The following is a 19285-nucleotide window of genomic DNA, read 5'->3' on the forward strand; positions in this document are numbered from 1 at the left end:
CTCAGAGACCACGAAGTGGTTTTAGTAAATCTGTAACTCTCCATTTGTATGATACATTTAGGCCAGCCACTTGGTGCATGTTCAGTGCATTTACAGGGAAATAGTTGTTTGCTAGGGTGTTTTGGGTGAACAGAAATGCCAGAGACCCAGACTACAGTGGTTGCAAGTTTGAATCCATGGAGAGGTGAACATTGTGTCATTGTTTTGTAATCTTACCCCAATCTTAACCTTACCAGTGTGGCCTAACATTAAACCTTGCCCTAAATCCAATTTGTAACATATCATATGTTGTTGTAAACTCATATGATATGATTTGTTTTAGTAGCATTTCTAAGAACAATACATTTTTGCCAAGTTGTAACATTTAATAGGTTTTACTAGTAATAGTATGTACCCCAATGTAACGTAACATATAGATATTCAGCTGTCTCAGATTGACATATAAAATTTGACGTCTACACCTGAGACAATATTGGTTTAAATATTCCAAAGGTTTTCATAAATAAAAAATATCTCTATTGAAAGATGTTTTCCTTGATTTTTGGCCATTGATTGTTAAAAAGACACTGTCCAGACAAAACGGTTCCCTAAGAATTGTGTGCTCTCAAAGTGCTTGTGTGCTATATGTCAGTTGCTTTTAAACTTGACTTTTCATAGTTTTGTTATTATATAGATTCTACTTATATAGATTATTTCACATCCAACCAAAAATGAGAGGGTTCTAAAAGAGTTGTGTCCGGATCTGCAAAGCTGGTGGAAAAAAGACTCAAAACACTCAAAAGTTCCAGACTGAATCTTTAACTCAATGGGGGACGAGGAAGAGTAGTGTTTCAACTTCAAGTGAAGAACTAAAGAGTTGTTATCCTATTCTTAACGGAAAAGTAAAACATAACATTTCTCAGTTTGAAAATTTGATGTGTTGTCTTTGTACAATTTTCTATTGAATATAAGGTTTAAATGATTGGCACATCACTGCATTCTGTTTTTGTTTTTTTTACATTTTACGCAGCGTCCCAACTTTTTTGGAAACGTGGTTGTAGAACAAACATACCTATCTGGCATACGAATTACTTTAGCTCTGTTTATGACATTTCTTTGCGCATCTTTTGGCTACTTAAGTTTGACCTGGTTTAACTAGTTTGCTGCCATCTTTGAAAAGTTAATAAATAACCTTATTATTTTTGTACATTCAACCCAATGATCCACAAAAATCAACTGAATAAAAAAGTAATAGAAGGCAGTCACACACCATCATTAACGAAGGATACAGCTGTTCTGGAAAAGGGTGCTTTTTCCAAGCGGTTCTGTACTTTAAGTCAGGCAGTTGTAGGTGATTTCTTATAGCTTGCACAGGTGTCTTAAAAAATCTACCAGCAGGCTGTTACTGGAAACCCAGTTACAATGACATTCAGACTGAACTGCAAGATAGACCAACTGGAAGCTGTGTATTCTGAATGTTCTTAGTAAAATTTCTTTCAAACTAAATTCGATAGGTAACGTGATTGACAGGCCTATACACAGCAAGGGCATTAAGACTGATTACAACTTTTGTGTACATTTTACAATAGGTGATCAACGTTTTTTAACCATGATAAAGTTTGTGGTTTGCGTTCTAATCGCCTCAGCTGTTCATGCGCGGTTACTTAGAAAGAGACAAACTACGTGTCCGGAGATCTGTGATGCCTCTCGCTGTCCTCCAGATCCTGAATCGCGATGTTACTATGGTGTTGTGAAGGACAGCTGCGGATGCTGCGCGGTGTGTGCTTCTGGAGAAGGTGACCTTTGTGGGGAGCGTGGACTCGGTGTTTGTGGCGATGGAATGTCATGCGCATATCCAGCGGGAAAGCGAGGAGTTCGCGGTTCCTGCGTTTGCACTCTTGCAGAGCCTGTGTGCGGGAGTGATGGAAGGACATACCCCAGTATATGCCGCTTGAGAGCCGAAAACAAAAGAGCTGAACTCAGTAAAAATCCCTCGGTCCTCTTGATTCAGAAAGGCCACTGTGATTCGGGTGAGTATCCAGTTGGTTAAAGACACACACATTCCATAGCCTACTCCTAGTCATTCATTCAAAGTAGGCTACTGTTCATTCATTCAAAGTAGGCTATTGTTATCAAGATATTTGATGATGTTTTCCTAATTGTTATAGGTCATTTGCGTGGCTTTGTTATTATGCTGTAGGCCTAACAAAACATGCCATAACATTATGGTTTCCAATGATCTCTTTTGATCAGAGGATAGGATATGTACAAATCTTTCTCATACATTTTATTATACTTGTTTAATTAAATATAAATTTTGCATATAAATTATTTAAACATTACTACCCCAACATTCTTGTCCTCAGAATAGTAGTTGACTTTGGGTTGTATGAGTATTTAATGTGTATTTTTCCTGAACAATGCTAGGCTATATGCATTGAAATGTATTACAATGTAGAACTGCAATCAAAACACCCATCTTTGTTTAGCATACCAGACTCTGCACTTTGACCCTAATCTTCGATCCTACTGATTCCCATAAACCAACACATGCTAGATGACTCCACCTATTGCTTGGTTCAACTAGTGTCCACATTATTCCTGCTCTAGTTTTATATTGAACTATCTTTTTTGCATGCTTGTGTAGGAACGAGCAAGTAAAACATACATTGAGTAGTTTGCTTTTGTCCTTTATGCATATTACTATTAAAACATTAGATGGTTAATATGAATATGATATGTCCCTAGCATATATCCCAATAGCTTGACTTGCCTGTTGGAAAAATATCATGCAGGCCCAGTAGGTTTATTTGGTAGAAATGTAGGAATTTTAGGAACTGAGAAGAATATCTGTTAAAAACATCCCTATCCATTCAGGCACTGGTAGGGATTCTAGCTAGAAAACACTGTCCATTCCTCCACTGATGACAGGAAACACATTGTTGTCCACATTAGCGTTATCATGGCTAACATTAACTAACCACAGTACCTCCCTTGCTGTGCTGTGGGATAGTGCCTGTCATGTGTGCATGGGACACCGAGACCAGGTTACGGGTCTCGGTGTCCCACTTCATAGACCGTGTAATGGTGGGATCAAACATTCGTTGTGTCAATTTTACACAGTCACAGCACTGGTAATAGTGGACTCACTGGGTGAGTGTAGGCATATGTTGTGTCTGTTTGTGTCCCCACTAAAGTGTATTTGAGAATTTTATTTGACGACTTGTAAGCTAGAAATGCTGTTTGAAAGGAGACGACCAGTATGGAATAGTGTTTACCTACAAATATGTGATATCTTTTATACTTTTATCTTTTACAAAAAAAAAATAGCCTGCTGCCAATTGGGCCATTTGCAATATTTCTAAATTCAGTTATGGGATAAACATATGTTGTTTTCATGTATTCTACTACGTTTTATGAGTAACTAGTATGAAAATAAGAATTACATTTAGTGTATTTTATTCCCATTACGAGGATTGCGTAATGCAGTAATTTAGTTTACAGTTTACAAGTGGCTTGTTGAGGTTGTTTTTGTGAGTTATATTGAAATGCAAACTATTAAAATATATTGAAAATGTAGGAAATTATTTTGTTTCTTGGGGGTGCTAGGCCTTTTCTTGGCAGGACTTCCACAGCATATGTCTTTTAACTGCTCAACCCAGTTGGTGGTAGAAATGATGGTGTCATTATTATTATTATTTTCTAAAGTTGTTGTGCCTGTACAGAAATCTGTGTCCATCCATCAGTAAAAGCCCATTACTCATAACAAGTGGTTAAATATTGTTGCTATAGCACAGTAGAATGTGAATAAGAAATCCATCATGCATTAGATCCCCTCCTGGTTTTGGAGAAAAAGCAGGCGTGTAAACCACATGGCTTCCAATTACTGTGCGCTTCAAAGGGTGTCACATAATGTTTAACGGACTGGCACAAGATTGAGGTGATTATGCTGAGTAATCACCTGAATGAGCAAGTAGCCTATCAGAGGCTTGGAGCATGTTGAGGGGTTATGAGAGCAGTCCAAGGGAGGACAATATTAGAGATTACACTGCATGACACACATGGGAGACAGAGCGATGTTTAAGACCGGTGCAACTTTGTGCTGTAACATTCAACATTTGACACCGTTAAATAACAGGTCCTGTGTTCCTAAAGTGTCTGTGTAGTGCTGACCTAGGTTAAGTTTTGCCTTTCAGCAATAGTGATTACATGGCTAGCGGGGACCTGATCCCAGACCAACGTTCCTGATCTCAGATGTCAGAGACATTCTCAGATGTAGGTGTGCACTGCAGACAAGGGAGGTGTTGACACATTACTTCACCACGTCTTCTTAGGGTTTCTTAGTAATACAGACAGCTTGATAAAAGTAGCTGTGCCGAATGTGCTGAAACGCTTTACGTCTGTGGGTTCATGTTTATTAGGAGCCTAACATATAGGAGTGTAAGTTATTTGAAACCGTTTTTTTTTTTTTTAAACCTGAATGTTGATTGATTGAAAGCTGTGGTATGTGAGACCTCAAATTGTAACTGCTTTATAATAGCAATAAGGCATCTCAGGGGTTTGTGATTCACCATGGCCAAGCATTGTTTCCAGGCACTCGGCGACGCATTGTACATAAAACAGCTCTTAGCCGCGGTATATTAGTCATATACAACACTCTTTGTGCCTGATAAATATAGGCTGGCATAGGTCAGGGCTGGATGGCACATTCAGCAATGCAATTCTAGGATTGGCCTTTAATTCCTTTCCTCCCAATTTTATAAAATCCTATTTGCGTTTATGGCCTTGCCTGATCGTAGCAACTCTCAGCATGCTCAGGAGAGTTGAAACTAGCACGTATTATGCAGCACCTACGCGCTTCTCATTCACCAGCCATCAACCAGTATTTAGCTGGTAGGCGACCAACCACAAGAAGCCTCTAGTAGCAATCAGGCAAGCAAACTCCATCCGACACCAACCCCACTAACCCCAGACTGTGCTAAACCAATCTGCCTCATCACATACCAGGCCGCAAGGCATTGTTGGTATACTTTTCCAAAATAATACCTAAAGGAATCCATCCAAAGTGCATGTTATCTGAAACTCTTTATTTGTAAGATGTGCACATCGCACCCAGTATTTTGCAGGGTTTGTACACGCATTTGTCTCATACAGTATATCCAGTGTTTTTTTATTGTTTTACTTTTATGCGTGTATCTACATACACCAATCACCCATGACCACTGATAGGTGAATAACACTGATCATCTCATTATCATGGCACCTGTCAGTGGGTGGGATATATTAGGCAGCAAGTGAACTTTATGTCCTCAAAGTGTATGTGTTAGAAACAGGATAAATGGGCAAGCGTAAGGATCTGAGAGACTTTGACAAGGGCCAAATTGTGATGGCTAGACGACTTGGTCGGAGCATCTCCAAAACTGCAGCCCTTGTGGGGTGTTCCCAGTCTGCAGTGGTCAGTACCTATCAAAAGTGGTCCAAGGAAGGAAAAGCAGTGAACCGGCGACAGGGTCATGGATGGCCAAGGCTCAATGATGCACATGGGGAGCGAAGGCTGGCCCATGTGATCCGATCCAACAGAGGAGCTACTGTACCTCAAATTGCTTAAAAAGTTAATGCTGGTACTGATAGAATGGTGTCAGGAACCACAGTGCATTGCAGTTTGTTATGTATTGGGCTGCGTAGATGCAGACCAGTCAGGGTGCCCATGCTGAGCCCTGTCCACTGCCGAAAGCACCTACCACGGGCAGGTGAGGATCAGAACTGGACCACGGATCAATGGAAGAAGGTGGCCTGGTCTGATGTTTTATTTTACATCACATGGATGGCCGGGTGTGTGTGGGTCGCTTAACTGGAGAACACATGGCACCTGGATGCACTATGGAAAGAAGGCAAGAAGGCGGGGGCAGTGTGATGCTTTGGGCAATGTTCTGCTGGGAAACCTTGGGTTCTGCCATTTATGTGGATGTTTCTTCACCACCCTACCTGAGCATTGTTGCAGACCATGTACACCCTTTCATGACAACGGTTCTCCCTGATGGCATTGGCCACTTTCAGCAGGATAATGTGCCCTGCCACAAGGCAAAAATTTTGTAGGTGTGAAGCAACCCTATATCAGGCAAAAGCAAAGAAAATAATATATCATTGCGAATAGGAGTACTTTTACCTGCTCAAATGTGCAGTATGTTTAAGGATGTTTTGGCAGAGTTGTGCTGCAATTCAAAGAACACGTCAAAAACCTGTATCTGAATGCATTAAAGAAAACGTGTAGTGCAAAGGAGCTATAGAAATTTTAACCCTTCTGTTCCTCACTCAAAACCTTCCTTTTTGACTTTTTTGGAAATGAAATAAAAAGGTGCAGTGGTCTCTTCATTTCTTCCGGAGCTGTATATGTGAAAGCTACGTGCCTACAGTACATGTGAGAACACATGCCCAGCCCTCTATCGGGAAAACATACCGTAGGGGAATAGTTCTGCTGTGCAAAAGGTTTGCCTGAACAGAGGGTCATAAATAACCTTAAAGTAGAAAATGAGAGCTAAGTATCCTATAAACGTGGATCCGCCTGCTGTCATACAATCAGACGGGCATTTAGGCTATGACTTGCCTTGGGGCCATGAAAGCCAATCTGACAAGCCATCCCAGCCGACAGGTAGCAGAATGGGGGCCAAAGGGGTCTGCAGCCCAGACATGCAAGTCTGAACTATGTGCTTTGGTAGTGAACATTCAAGCATTTCAGGTCTGCAGCACTGACGTTAAATTAAATGAAAATCTTGACATTACCTGCCTTAAATGTGTCCTCGAATTGCACGTACATGCACAGCCGTGTGATTGTGTTCATAAGGATATACTGTACCCTAGGGAGTTAACCCTCTACTCAGACACTTTTGTTTTAGTGCGGAACAGGCTCACCTGATTCACTAATAAAGGGTTTGATGATTAGCTGACAAGTCTAATAAGGTGATCTAGCTCTGAAATAGATTAAATACATAGAATGGCTGGAAATCCCTGATAGGGTTGAAGACCTCTAACCCCAAAGCTCTGAATTCTCATACCTATATGGCTGGTTCAGATAGGGCCTAGACCTATATTGATGAGATTCTTTAAATTTACCAAATAAAAAACGTTATGCTTTCACTAGTGTTGTGTTCAAGAATGTAATTCAGGCATTTAACTGCACACCAGAAAGCTTTTATGAAAAAAGTTATTTGGTGTAACAGCAATGGATTGAATTTTTTTTATGTTTAAGTTATTTCATTATCTACGATTATTAGTAACCAGTTCTTTATCAATATTTTCTAATTTGATTTCAGCAAACATTGCACAAGACGTCAGAACTGCATGAAAATAAATGGTGGTGTAAGTTATTATACCCACATTTCTACTACATACTGTATGTAATACGTACTGCAACACGTTGAATGATTAGAGAATTATGTAGTCATTTTGTTAGATCATTCTTTGGGGATGAAGCCCTCTGAACTTGCCTGGGCAGGCCTTCTCCCTCGTGGCTAAAGCCTGTGTAGGAAACATGCTGCCAGTCACTGTGCTATGAAAGTAAATCGTGCACACTGACACACAAAACATATTTCCCCAATGCATGATAGAATGACACAAATGAAGTAATTTGATCTTGAAAATATTAAGTCGTTGTATTAGAATATGCAGATTCTGTTCTGAAATGATTTGTTGCAGATTTAATAACAACTTTTTATTTTACTAACATGAACTCATTTGTTGATATTTATCCCAGAAGGCATTCACAGCAAACAGTGAAAACAGCTAGAAACTCTTTCCTGATATTTTAATGAGATTATTTTAAAATCCTCAACGTTACAGAACTAAATTCTATAATATGACAAACAAGCCATTCCATGTATATGAACTATTCCAGAGCGAGCACACCTGAATCAACTTGCCAACTATTCATCACACCCTTGACTAGATAGATGAATCCTTGACTGAGCTAGTTCAGGGCTACGACAACATTTTGAAATGTCTGGGGGTCCCACTGTAACATGACACAACAAATCTGTGCACCACCTGACTGTGTCATTTTTACATTATATGACAAGACAAATCTGTGTTGCACCACCTGACTGCGTCATTTTTACATAATATGACAAGACAAATCTGTGTTGCACCACCTGACTGCGTCATTTTTACATAATATGACAAGACAAATCTGTGTTGCACCACCTGACTGCGTCATTTTTACATAATATGACAAGACAAATCTGTGTTGCACCACCTGACTGTATCATTTTTACATAATATAACAAGACAAATCTGTGTTGCACCACATGACTGTCATTTTTACATTATATGACAAATCTGTGTTGCACCACCTGACTGTGTCATTTTTACATAACATACTGTGAGTCTTCACATTAGATGGCCATTAAAGGGGCACAGTGTATAATCCTGCCTGTTAACAATAACACGACTTCAGTTGTGATCAGAAGATGAGAGGAGATTGCGAAGTCTGCTGATCTTGTTGAAGTCTGGGAATAGCATGATTTTAGCCACGGGGGATATTGGCACAATTCCATTCCTTTGCATTGCTGGGAATTGCAATGTTTGAAGTGTGTGAACCAAAGCAGTCGATGTTGGAGCGTTGCATTCAGCAACAGGAAAATGTGTGATGTTGGGCACTGTTGGGTGATGAAGTCTGGCTCACATTCGCCATTTCAATTCATTCCAAAGGTGTCAATTAGCTTGACATCTATGTTCAGGCCTGTCAAGGTCTTGCACAATGACCTAGACATTCCTGTATGGATCTTCCTTTAAGCATGATGGCATATTTCATCTTTAAAATAACAGCGCTTACCAGGGCAGCTCGACTAGCATGACAGATGTTTTATGAACTGACTTGTGGGTGGAATCCTATGATGGTTCCGCATTGAAAGTCACTGAGCTCTTCAGTATGGGCCATTCTGCCAGTGTTGGTCTATGGACATCGCCTGGCTGTGGGCTAGATTTTATTAAACTGTCAGCAATATGCACCTGTCACAAGACAGTTCATGAGATTTCTGCCCCAGTCAACTGTAAGTGCTATAATTGTTAAGTGGTAGACCACGAAGTGGTAAACCAAGCTATGAAGTGTTGGACCAAGCAACCTCACAGAGTGGGGCCGCCAAGTGCTGAAGTGTGTCGCTTCTGCACTCGGTTGCATCACTCACCACAGAGTTCCAAACTGCCTCTGGAAGCAACATCAGCACTAGAACTGCGCGTCGGGAGCTTCACAAAATTGGTTTCCATGGCCGAGCAGCTGTAACGCAAGCCTCACATCAACTTGCTCAGTGCCAAGTGTCGGCTGGAGTGGTGTAAAGCACGCCGCCACTGGACTGTGGAGCAGTGGAATCGTGTTCTCTGAAGTGATGAATCATGCTTCACTCTCTGGCAGTCTAATGGACGAATCTGTGTGGCGGATGCCAGGAGGATGCTACCTACCAGAATACTGTAAAGTTTGGTGGAGGAAGGATAATGTGGAACTTGAGTGGCCTGAACAGAGTTCTGATCTCAACCCCATTGAACACCTTTGAGATGAATTGGAACGGCGTTGCAAGCCAGGCCTTCCAGGCCTGTCCATTTGTCACATCCTTACCCCTAATCAAATTGTGACTGGGGCCCCTGAAAGGTTATAGGACTGAAAGGTTTTTGCACTTGCATTTTAGACGTGGGCAGATGAAAATACATTTTGGCCCTTTTGAGTGCAATAGTTTCATGACGCATAGTTAATACTTTTTTGAGTTAATAAAGGGAGATGAATCACATGATGAAGTGTGAATGAACACATACACTGTATATATATCCACATACAATATCCCAGGAAATGTGTAAATATGTACAACTTCAACATAGTCATGTTTTTTCTATGTACAAATGAATTTCAATGGATGCTTGTACATTACTAAATCTTCCTTTCACTCCCTCTTTATTTGGTTTCCCCAGGTTCCCAGAAACCAGGAAGTGTCCGCTACAAATTCAACTTCATTGCTGATGTGGTGGAAAAGATAGCCCCAGCGGTTGTGCACCTAGAGCTTTTCAAGAGGTAGAAAAACCAAGTACAAAATTAAAACCTTTTACTCTTTCTGTCAGTAAGTAAAATACAGTCGTTCTACATTGAAGTTGGCCCCTAGAACAACCGTAATAGATACTTTTTCATCTCAATCTGTATTTTGTTGAATGGATGTTTTTAACCAACTGATTCACTTTGAATTCCCCTATGATGATAGGAACTTCATTTGGTGGTGTCTTTTTATCCAGGTTGCCATTTTCAAACCAGGAGGTTCCCGTGTCTAGTGGTTCAGGGTTCATCGTGTCAGAGGATGGCTGGATTGTCACGAATGCCCACGTCCTCACCAACAAGCAGAGAATCAAAGTGGAGTTGAAAAGTGGCATTAAATATGATGCCTCCATCAAGGATGTGGACACAAAGCTGGACATTGCACTGATCAAAATTGAGTCGGATGTGAGTCCTCGTCTTTTTCCTTCTCTACCTTAAAATAAGGTTTTTCCAAAGATCCACTGTCTCATCCCAGACAGAGTAATCATATTTATACCATATTCTGTCCTTCTCCACTCGCCTGATGGCTTCATCAGTGACTAACATAAAAAGGGTAGGGGGTATATCATCCTCAGGCTATTGCACAAAGTGCGTAGATTCTGGGCACAACAACCATCTAACATTGGCCTCGGTGGAAGTGAACAAATCATTCACACTGACCATAGTAAAGTATTTTCCCCCAGATTTTAGCTGAGGAAAATACTGCATGGTGTGACTCCAAATGGAGCAGTGTTTGTGTTTGATAATGAAAAAAAACACTTGTCCATTACAGCCCGTCTAGCCAGGGCCAGCCTCTACATTACAAAAGATAAGATGAGCTAGTAGTATTAAGACAGCTCAGCTATGCTGTAGGTTCTTGGATGCACAAGACAGACGGGGGAAGGTGGCGTAGGAGATAATTGGTTCGTTCGACTAAGCCGATTAAGCCAATGCCTACTGCACCAGTCCAAGTTCCACCAGAAGAGTCCGGGAATGATATTAATCCCACAGAGACAATCTGCCAGATTTTCTAGGTCATGTAAGTCAAGCGGGGGCCTTTCGACTGACTAAAATTAGATTCCACTCGTTGACATGGTCAATTTGTCATCAGGTTTTTCCTCTAGAGGCTGATGGTCCTGAGCTTTCCAGCATCAGACCTCTCTGACTTCCTTTTTCACAAGTTGTAAAACATCTGTCACCACAACGGCAGGCGTTGGCGTAAACAGCTCCTTTCGTGTGGAATTATGGATCCGTGGGCAAAACACAGTCCACTTATACCGCATCCAGGCCCAGGCCATATCAAGCACGCAAGACCACTGATAATTTCTATCCAGCTCATCACTGCATAATGCAGTGTAGAAACCGAGAGGAATGCAGAACGAGATTTGATTGAACGGGTTTGTGAGTGTACATGGTAAGCCTTAATGTGCTGCAGCAGATCCCATAAGTTGCCGGCAAAGTGAGGCTGGGATGGGAGGGCTCGAAGGGCAATAAACTGTAAATGTCAAGATTCCAGCAATAAAAATACTTCAGCCCAGAACAAGTGAAGGCAAGCAAAGACAGTCTAAGACAGGATGTGAAGATTAAAGTCAGAGCGCCTTGTTGGATTTACTGATGATTTAGTGCTAGAGGGTCTCTTTTGTTCATAGGGGCAATATATTAAAAGAGCGGTTGAAAATATTTTTCAATGTTCTGACCCATTAGGTGCATAGGTCCTCACTATGTACAATAGGAGGTCCTGATAATACACAGATCTAGCAATGCGTCAGTCACTAACCTCTTTATTGTAAACACGGTTAATCTCCGACATGGCAAATATGGTATTCAACCCACGACCTATTGGGACATCTTCCGGAGGCACCCTCAACACCACTGACCCAGAAAAACATACCCGCGTCCTGTCCACGGTGTGTACCGCACTTTTACATACAACTTCCTCCCAATACAGAAACAGGAGATAAGCCTTTGCTCCACCATTGACCTGTAACAGAACTGGTAACAGCTTTTAAAATGGCAGACTGTTGTTTTCATCATCCAAAAACATGGCTAACATTGGCCCAATATCTTCCGCTGAGTGATGGGAAAACACAATTCATTTTTGGAACAAATGTGACAGCGAAAATTTCTTTTTAGTGTTTTCTTATTTGACTTATCTATGCAGTCTATGGTGATTTTGCAGAACAGAAGCCTAGACCATTGTCGTTATGGGCAGTTTTGGCAGAGACAAGGCTTACAGAAAATCCAAAGCATTTCTGAGGTGCAAGAAATCAGTACTTAAGGTTTTAGGAGGGTAATATTGAAGGTAACCCACGCTACGATATCATCACATAATTAATGGATAACCAGAACGGATATTGATATTCCAGTAACATGGCTAGAACACAGGAAATCTACAAACATGCTGGGCACTTGTCATGTTGCTAGGACATCCATAACACTAGGATATTTCCATATGTATGACTAATCCCCCCCCCCTAGAAAAAGCATAAAACAGTGTACATGTTGTGATTTTTATGATTTTGTCTGGCAGAGTCTACTGCCAGTGCTTCTGCTGGGCCACTCGTCTGACCTGCGTCCAGGGGAGTTTGTGGTGGCAGTTGGTAGCCCCTTCTCCCTACAGGTAAAGGCAGAGAACACGCACAGATTTTATGCTCATAAACAAGCCAAATGATAATTGGAACCACGAACAGATCCCGTGAAAACACGAGAAAAGCTAGAACTCATTTGGATATAAGACGGAATTGAGCCATTTTGTTCATTTTCCGACCCCTGCAGAACACTGTGACCACAGGCATTATCAGCACAGCCCATAGGAATGGCCTGGAGCTGGGACTCAGGGATCCTGACATGGAGTACATCCAGACGGACGCTATTATCAACGTGAGTTGTAGTCAAATAGCACCGAATTGGTTCACTGCTTTTGAACGGCACATTGCATAGGGAACCGTTTAGAATGCCACCAAGCTTCGGTGTTTGGAGCATTATTTTGCATCTCTTTACGTGTAGTGTATATTTTCTGTTTGTGTGCCTTTGGGATTAAACAATGCAATGCAATCCAATTGCCAATAACGTTTGTTTATTGTCTTTGCTTTGACAGTATGGCAACTCAGGGGGACCACTTGTTAACTTGGTAAGGGGATTTACTGTTTCATATTGAATGTGACAGGATTATAATATGTAATCAGCACATTTGTAATGCAGGCAGGCTGTGTATCTTTCGATTTTTCATTTAGGAAAGAGATCTGCAAGGTCATAATCTTTTTTTCTGTATATGGGCTTCAGGCTCAAGGTCCCCATTCTGTGTTTTACTACAGCATCTGTTGTTTTAAAGTCCGTCATGGGAAACATTATTTGATTATTGGCAGACCCCTGTAATAGTGATAACTTATGTCTGCTTACTGATGTCTAAGCCGAAACAAAGCCTTGTTTGGCTCTAATATTATACTTTTTTCAGTCCTGGTAGAATATAAAAATGACTACGTACTTTGTACAATGCATATATGGAAAGAAATAAGAAAACATGCACATTTACCTTTGTTAATACACGTAAATACATAAAGCAGTCCTTATTTTTAATCAGAGCATCTGCTTGGTAATCAAAAGTTTGTTTGACTGAATCCTGAACCATCAAGGTGAAAACTCTGCTGGCTGAATTTAGTCATGACAGTTAACGCTAATTGTTCCAGGGTCGCCATAAAACACCGGTGATCCCCTGGCTTGACCCCACTCTCCCAGGGTGCCACAGAAAGTGGGATGTGTTCCTTCACTCAATAAGAATTACCGTGCTTAGCATCATAAAGACAACCGAACAGGAAAGGACACAGCAGAAAATGTTCGGAACATTATAAAATAAATGTTCACTGCCATTTTCAAGGCAACTTTCACAAAAATACATATGGATGTAGCAGATGCATATTTCCTTAGTGCGAAATACAGTTTTATATTCACAATCTGAAACGTTAAATGTGGTTTTGTGTTTCAAGGATGGAGAAGTCATCGGCATAAATACTCTGAAGGTCACAGCAGGAATATCCTTTGCCATTCCGGCTGACAGAATACGCCAGTTCCTCGCTGATTCCTATGACAGACAGATCAAGGGTTTGCATAGCTTCATTCCTTACCAGTTTCACTAATTATACCATCTGATTCAGATTTGGCGACTTATTTTTTTGGTTTTAATTGCTGGCATATATGAAACGGTCATTTTATAAGATTTCTGAATTTTTTAAGGAAAGACACTGGCAAAAAAGAAATACATGGGTGTCCGGATGCTTCAGCTCTCGCCTCAGTGAGTAAATGTGATCACTTCATTAACGTCACTGCAGATATATGAGCCCTACTGTGGTGCCATGTATGTTTGTATTGATGCGAAAGTCACCTGTTAAAAACTTATACCAAATGTGACCAAATATAATACCAGGCAGGTCTCAACATTTTACTATAAAAGGGCACATACAAAATGGGAACATATTCGCCTAGAAATTTTGCTGGAATTTTTATTTAGACGAAGCACCAAAAAAGATTGGTTGGGGGGCCTATCTCTCTAACGTAGCATGTGTTATCTTGAAAGCTAGAGGCCTGAGAGTGAGACTTCCCAAAATTACATTATACACTTATTTAGATGATCTACCATATCTGGCAGTTGGTAATGTTCAGAAGACACATCCACTGTCCCCTGTCCGCCAGGAGTCACTGCGGTGAAGCAGGGACTTAATCACTAATTGGATATCATGAAATTGGAGAGAAACATGGTGTGAAAGCAACAACAAAAGTAACATAATGTAGGTTATTTAATTATTTATGTTTTAATCAAAGATATTTATTGAAAAACATTGTGGGATTCCTTTTTAAGGAAGGACATTCAATTCTTACCAAAAGATGTAATCAAAGATGGACAGGGAGCCAGCTCTTATCTCTCAACTGTTTTCTTTATCCTTGTCCTCCATGCCCTCAGCTATTTCTCTGAAGCTACAGAAAGTGCCTATTTAAGGACAGTACCTTTTCAGTATCAGAGTTGGGATAGAATATCCCATATAGCAAATGAGTGCTGTTATTTAGTTAACAATTTGGAGGTGTCTTCACGTGGTGAGCATTGTCTTGTTAGTCTCTGTGGGACCGACGCCACTGAAACTGTTCAGATGGTCATTATAGGCCCATATTGCCCACCTGCTCTCCACCGGCCAGAAGATTATTTATAGAACAATGGATGACCGTGTGGTCATGACCTTTCTGTGGACCATACAATGCATCAAATGAAAATGAATGTAATGACTGATTCTGCGGCAACCATATTACCAGATATACTATATTTTTACTAGTTATTACTCTGTTAGTTAAGTCAAAGACCAATGTATCTATAAAGCACATTTAAAAACAACTTATGTCGACCTAAGTGCTGTACAGTCAAAACATATAGCCAACTAAACATATTTATAGGACGTGACAAACATAAACAGAACTTCCTAACCATTTGCAGACTCAAATGCTAAAGAAAAAAGATAGGTCTTAAGGTGGGATTTAAAAATGTTGCTACTAGTAGAGGACCTTATATACAGTATAAAGGTAGGCTGTTCCACAACATTGGAGCAGCAACAGAAAAGACACGATCTCCTTTATACTTCAGACGTGACCGTGGTACGCACAAAAGCAGTTTGTGGGACGACCTAAGGGTCCTTGAGGAAGAGTGCTGGCTAAGGAGGTCTGACATATAGGAGGGTGCTGATCCATGTAGGGCATTAAAAACAACTAAAATAACCTTAAAATCAATCCTATATTTAACAGGTAGCCAGTGGAGAGAGGCCAGTACAGGAGTGATGCTCTCTCTCTTTTTTGTACCAGTTAAAAACCTAGCAGCTTCATTTTGAACAAGCTGAAGGCGGGACAAGGTAGACTGACAGATTCCCATATTCAAAGAGTTATAATAGTCCAGATGGAAGGAAATTAACGCATTAATAACTGTCTTTACATCCTTAAAGGAAAGAATGGGTTTCAATATGGCAATGGCCCAGAGCTGGAAAAAGCTGCCTCTGACAACAGCATTTACTTGTTTATCAAAATTAAGACCATTGCATAGCTATGGACATTGTTGGATAGGGGCCCTACATTATTAACAATAACCTTGGTGGAATCTGTGGAGCCAAATACTATAACTTCTCTTTTTGTATTATTTAATTGAATAAAGTTTTTAGCTTGCCAGTATTTAACATCTCTAAGACAATCAGAGAGTGATTTTAGGGATTTCATTTCATACATTTTCAGGGGAAGGTACCACTGAGTGTCATCAGCATAGCAATGGTAAGAGATATTAGATTTCGGAAAGATGGAGCCCAAGGGAAGCATATATAACGAGAATAAGATAGGGCCTAGGACAAAGCCTTGAGGTACCCCACAGGTGATTGATGCAGAAGTTCCCAATATTAACAGAAAATGTCCTGTCTCTCAAATATGAAGTAAATAGTTTTAGAGCAGTACCCTGAATGCCAACTTCTAGTTTAAGACTGTTTAGAAGGATGGCATTATCAATCATGTCAAAAGCAGAATAATTAAAGTAGCACAGTTTCCATTGTCCCTAAACAACAATACATAATTTAACACCTTAAGAATAGCTGATTCAGTGCTATGGTGTGCCCCAAAACCTGTCTGGAATTTATCCAGAATATGATTTTCATTTAAAAAGGAGGAAAGCTGGGAAACAATTACTTACTCTAGAACTTTTGATAGGAATGCCAATTTTGAAATGGGATGGAAATTATTGAGGAAAGTTAAATCAAGATTAGGTTTTTTAATAAGGAGTTGGACCACTCCAATAGTGTCCAGCACTTCTTTAAAAAGGCATGAGGGAACTGTGTCCTGGAGGTAGTAGGCTTCATGTGTGAGACTGTCTTATCACATGTGAAAGAGATACAGGTTCAAACTGGTTAAAAACAGCAGAATGTGGCAAAATCAGAGTGGTCGTGGTCTGGAGGTAAGATCTGTCTTGCCAGTGAAGAAAGAAGTCTCAGAAGTCGCTTCAGGAAAAGCAGTAGCAACAGGATGTAAAGCCTTGTTTATCACACTAAACAATACTTTATTATTATTATTATTTTTTTATTTAAATCATCATATTATTATTATTAGAGTTGTTAGAGACAATATCAGAGATATATTTATAGTTACATACATATTATTGTGTTAGTCAGTTAGCATTATTCACAAAGTAATTAGGGCAAGTTCATTTAAAGTGTTACTAACTAGAAAATAGAAGGCTTTAGGCTGGCATGTTTACTATTCTCTGTAAATGTCTATCCTGATTAAACTGCAATCTATGTTACATTTACAGTCAAACAGACAGCCTTTCTTTGGAATGTACTGGCTAAATGATGATTTCCAAGTCTCGTCATACTGTGTTGATGTAATATCCTCTGTCGCCCTGCCAGTTTGGTCCGAGAACTGAGGGAGCGGGAGAGTGACTTCCCAGATGTGACCTCAGGAGTGTACATTTATGAAGTTCTCCCAGGAACAGCTGCATCCAGGTAAAATGGCATTCCAGATAGCACCCTCTTATGGTGTTCTACTTAAACATTGGGGGAATATGGCACTGTTTAGGATCAAAGCTCAGTCAAGTTCAGACTTCTTAAATGGCTAATACAATGGTAAAATATGTACCCATAGTAGGCCTAATCAAGGGATAACATTGTCATAACTGTTATTCCCAGACAACTGAAATTAATCTTAAAATTACCAGTTACGTTCCATATTTTGTATCAAGTATCAAGTTATTAAATTCAGACAATGTAATTCAAAAATACAGACTAAAAAGCATAATACACATACAGTAGTACTACTCAATATTAAGCAGTAAAGAAAAAATAATAATGAAACACAACTTGTTTTGTGTCGATGAGTTACTGTCCATAAGTAAAACAAGTTTTGTTTTTACTGTCTCCACCACTTTGTGTCTGTATTGCAAACTTTAGGCAGTCATCAAATGCAAAGGATTTGCAACCATGTACTAAATATGACAATGTTAAGATTATATTTAATTAGTCCAATTACCTTTTCTCCCCTAAAATGGGGTATTAAAAACCTCTGTAATTCCTATACAGTTCATGATTTATGGATGTAAATACCCTCAAATCACAGCAGACTGTCTTCACTTTAACCTCTGTCATTAATTCAGTCAGGTCTAGTGTGCTGGAGTACAGAGCCAAAACAAACCTGCGTCACCATCCGAGTACTCAAGCCTATAGACTAAACTCGTTTCCAATATTTGCCTTTATCCATGTCGTTTGCACCATCAGTTATTTCTCAGAAGCTACAGAAAGTACCCGATTAGGGACATAGTATCAGAAGCACCTTTAATTTAAATCTGTACTACACTCCAGCCAGCTGCGGCCCTGTCAGGTACTTCCTCGTCCGAGGCATACCCAAAAAGGCACTCCTTTATAATACACTATGTTTGCCAAGAGCCCTGTTACTTTCAACCAGAGCCCAAAGGGGCAGCCAACCACTTTCACACCTTGCATAATGGTTAATACAGCTCCAGGCTCACATCTGAACACAAAAGCCGCGAGCACCAGTCCTCCCAGACAGTCTTCCTGAATCGTTTGATGTTGCAGTGTGGTCTAATAATAAGCCAACCTGGCTTGCACAACAAAGCAATAGTAAACGGTGTCAGTGTTTTATCTCACTGGACAGAGACTAAGATGTAAATGTAATGTTCCCCCCGTGCAGCGCTGGCATGATCAACCATGATGTGATTATCAGTATAAACGGGCAGCCCGTCCAGACCACAGAGGAAGTGAGTGACGCTGTCCAGTCAGGGAATCGGCTGTTGGTCGGGGTGCGGAGGGCTAAAGAAGACGTCCTGTTAGAGGTCGTCCCTGATGATATCGACTGAGCGGCTGGTTCTCTCTCCCCTCTCACTGGTACTCTTGCAGGCTCCACTGCTTATTGTCTGTTATGACAATGAGTGACAAGGAGCTGACATGAGAGCACAAGCAGACGGGCGATCACTGGTGAAAACATTGCAATGTGGGTTTCACATCATACACACATGTGACACAGCTTCAAGACACCTCGGCATGAAGCGTTACATTATTTTGGGAAGTCTTCATCACTAAAGCACCTGATAAACAGTCATCCTTCTTTCAGTTAACGAGATCTGTTTTTGCCATGCTAGACAAAATAATGGCAATATTGCTATGTGTAGCATTTCCACAATGGACCCTAAAGACGGAATGTTAATTATATACCCGTGTTGAAGCACCAGCATTTAATATA

The 19285-nt window shown here is 40.4% G+C and overlaps 1 protein-coding gene across 1 annotated transcript; it reads left to right on the forward strand.

Moving 5' to 3' along the window:
* Positions 1–1419: 1419 nt before the first annotated feature.
* On the forward strand, positions 1420–19117 carry htra4 (HtrA serine peptidase 4). The gene is made up of 10 exons (XM_010876901.5): positions 1420–2009; positions 9931–10030; positions 10246–10450; positions 12555–12644; positions 12800–12904; positions 13122–13154; positions 14008–14122; positions 14255–14312; positions 17440–17535; positions 18737–19117. Exons 1-10 carry the CDS (start codon positions 1589–1591, stop codon positions 18900–18902), a joined length of 1389 nt encoding a protein of 462 aa, XP_010875203.2. The 5' UTR covers positions 1420–1588; the 3' UTR covers positions 18903–19117.
* Positions 19118–19285: the final 168 nt, after the last annotated feature.

The sequence above is a fragment of the Esox lucius genome, chromosome 13 (genome assembly GCF_011004845.1).
Source record: "Esox lucius isolate fEsoLuc1 chromosome 13, fEsoLuc1.pri, whole genome shotgun sequence".
NCBI classification, from domain to species: domain Eukaryota; kingdom Metazoa; phylum Chordata; class Actinopteri; order Esociformes; family Esocidae; genus Esox; species Esox lucius.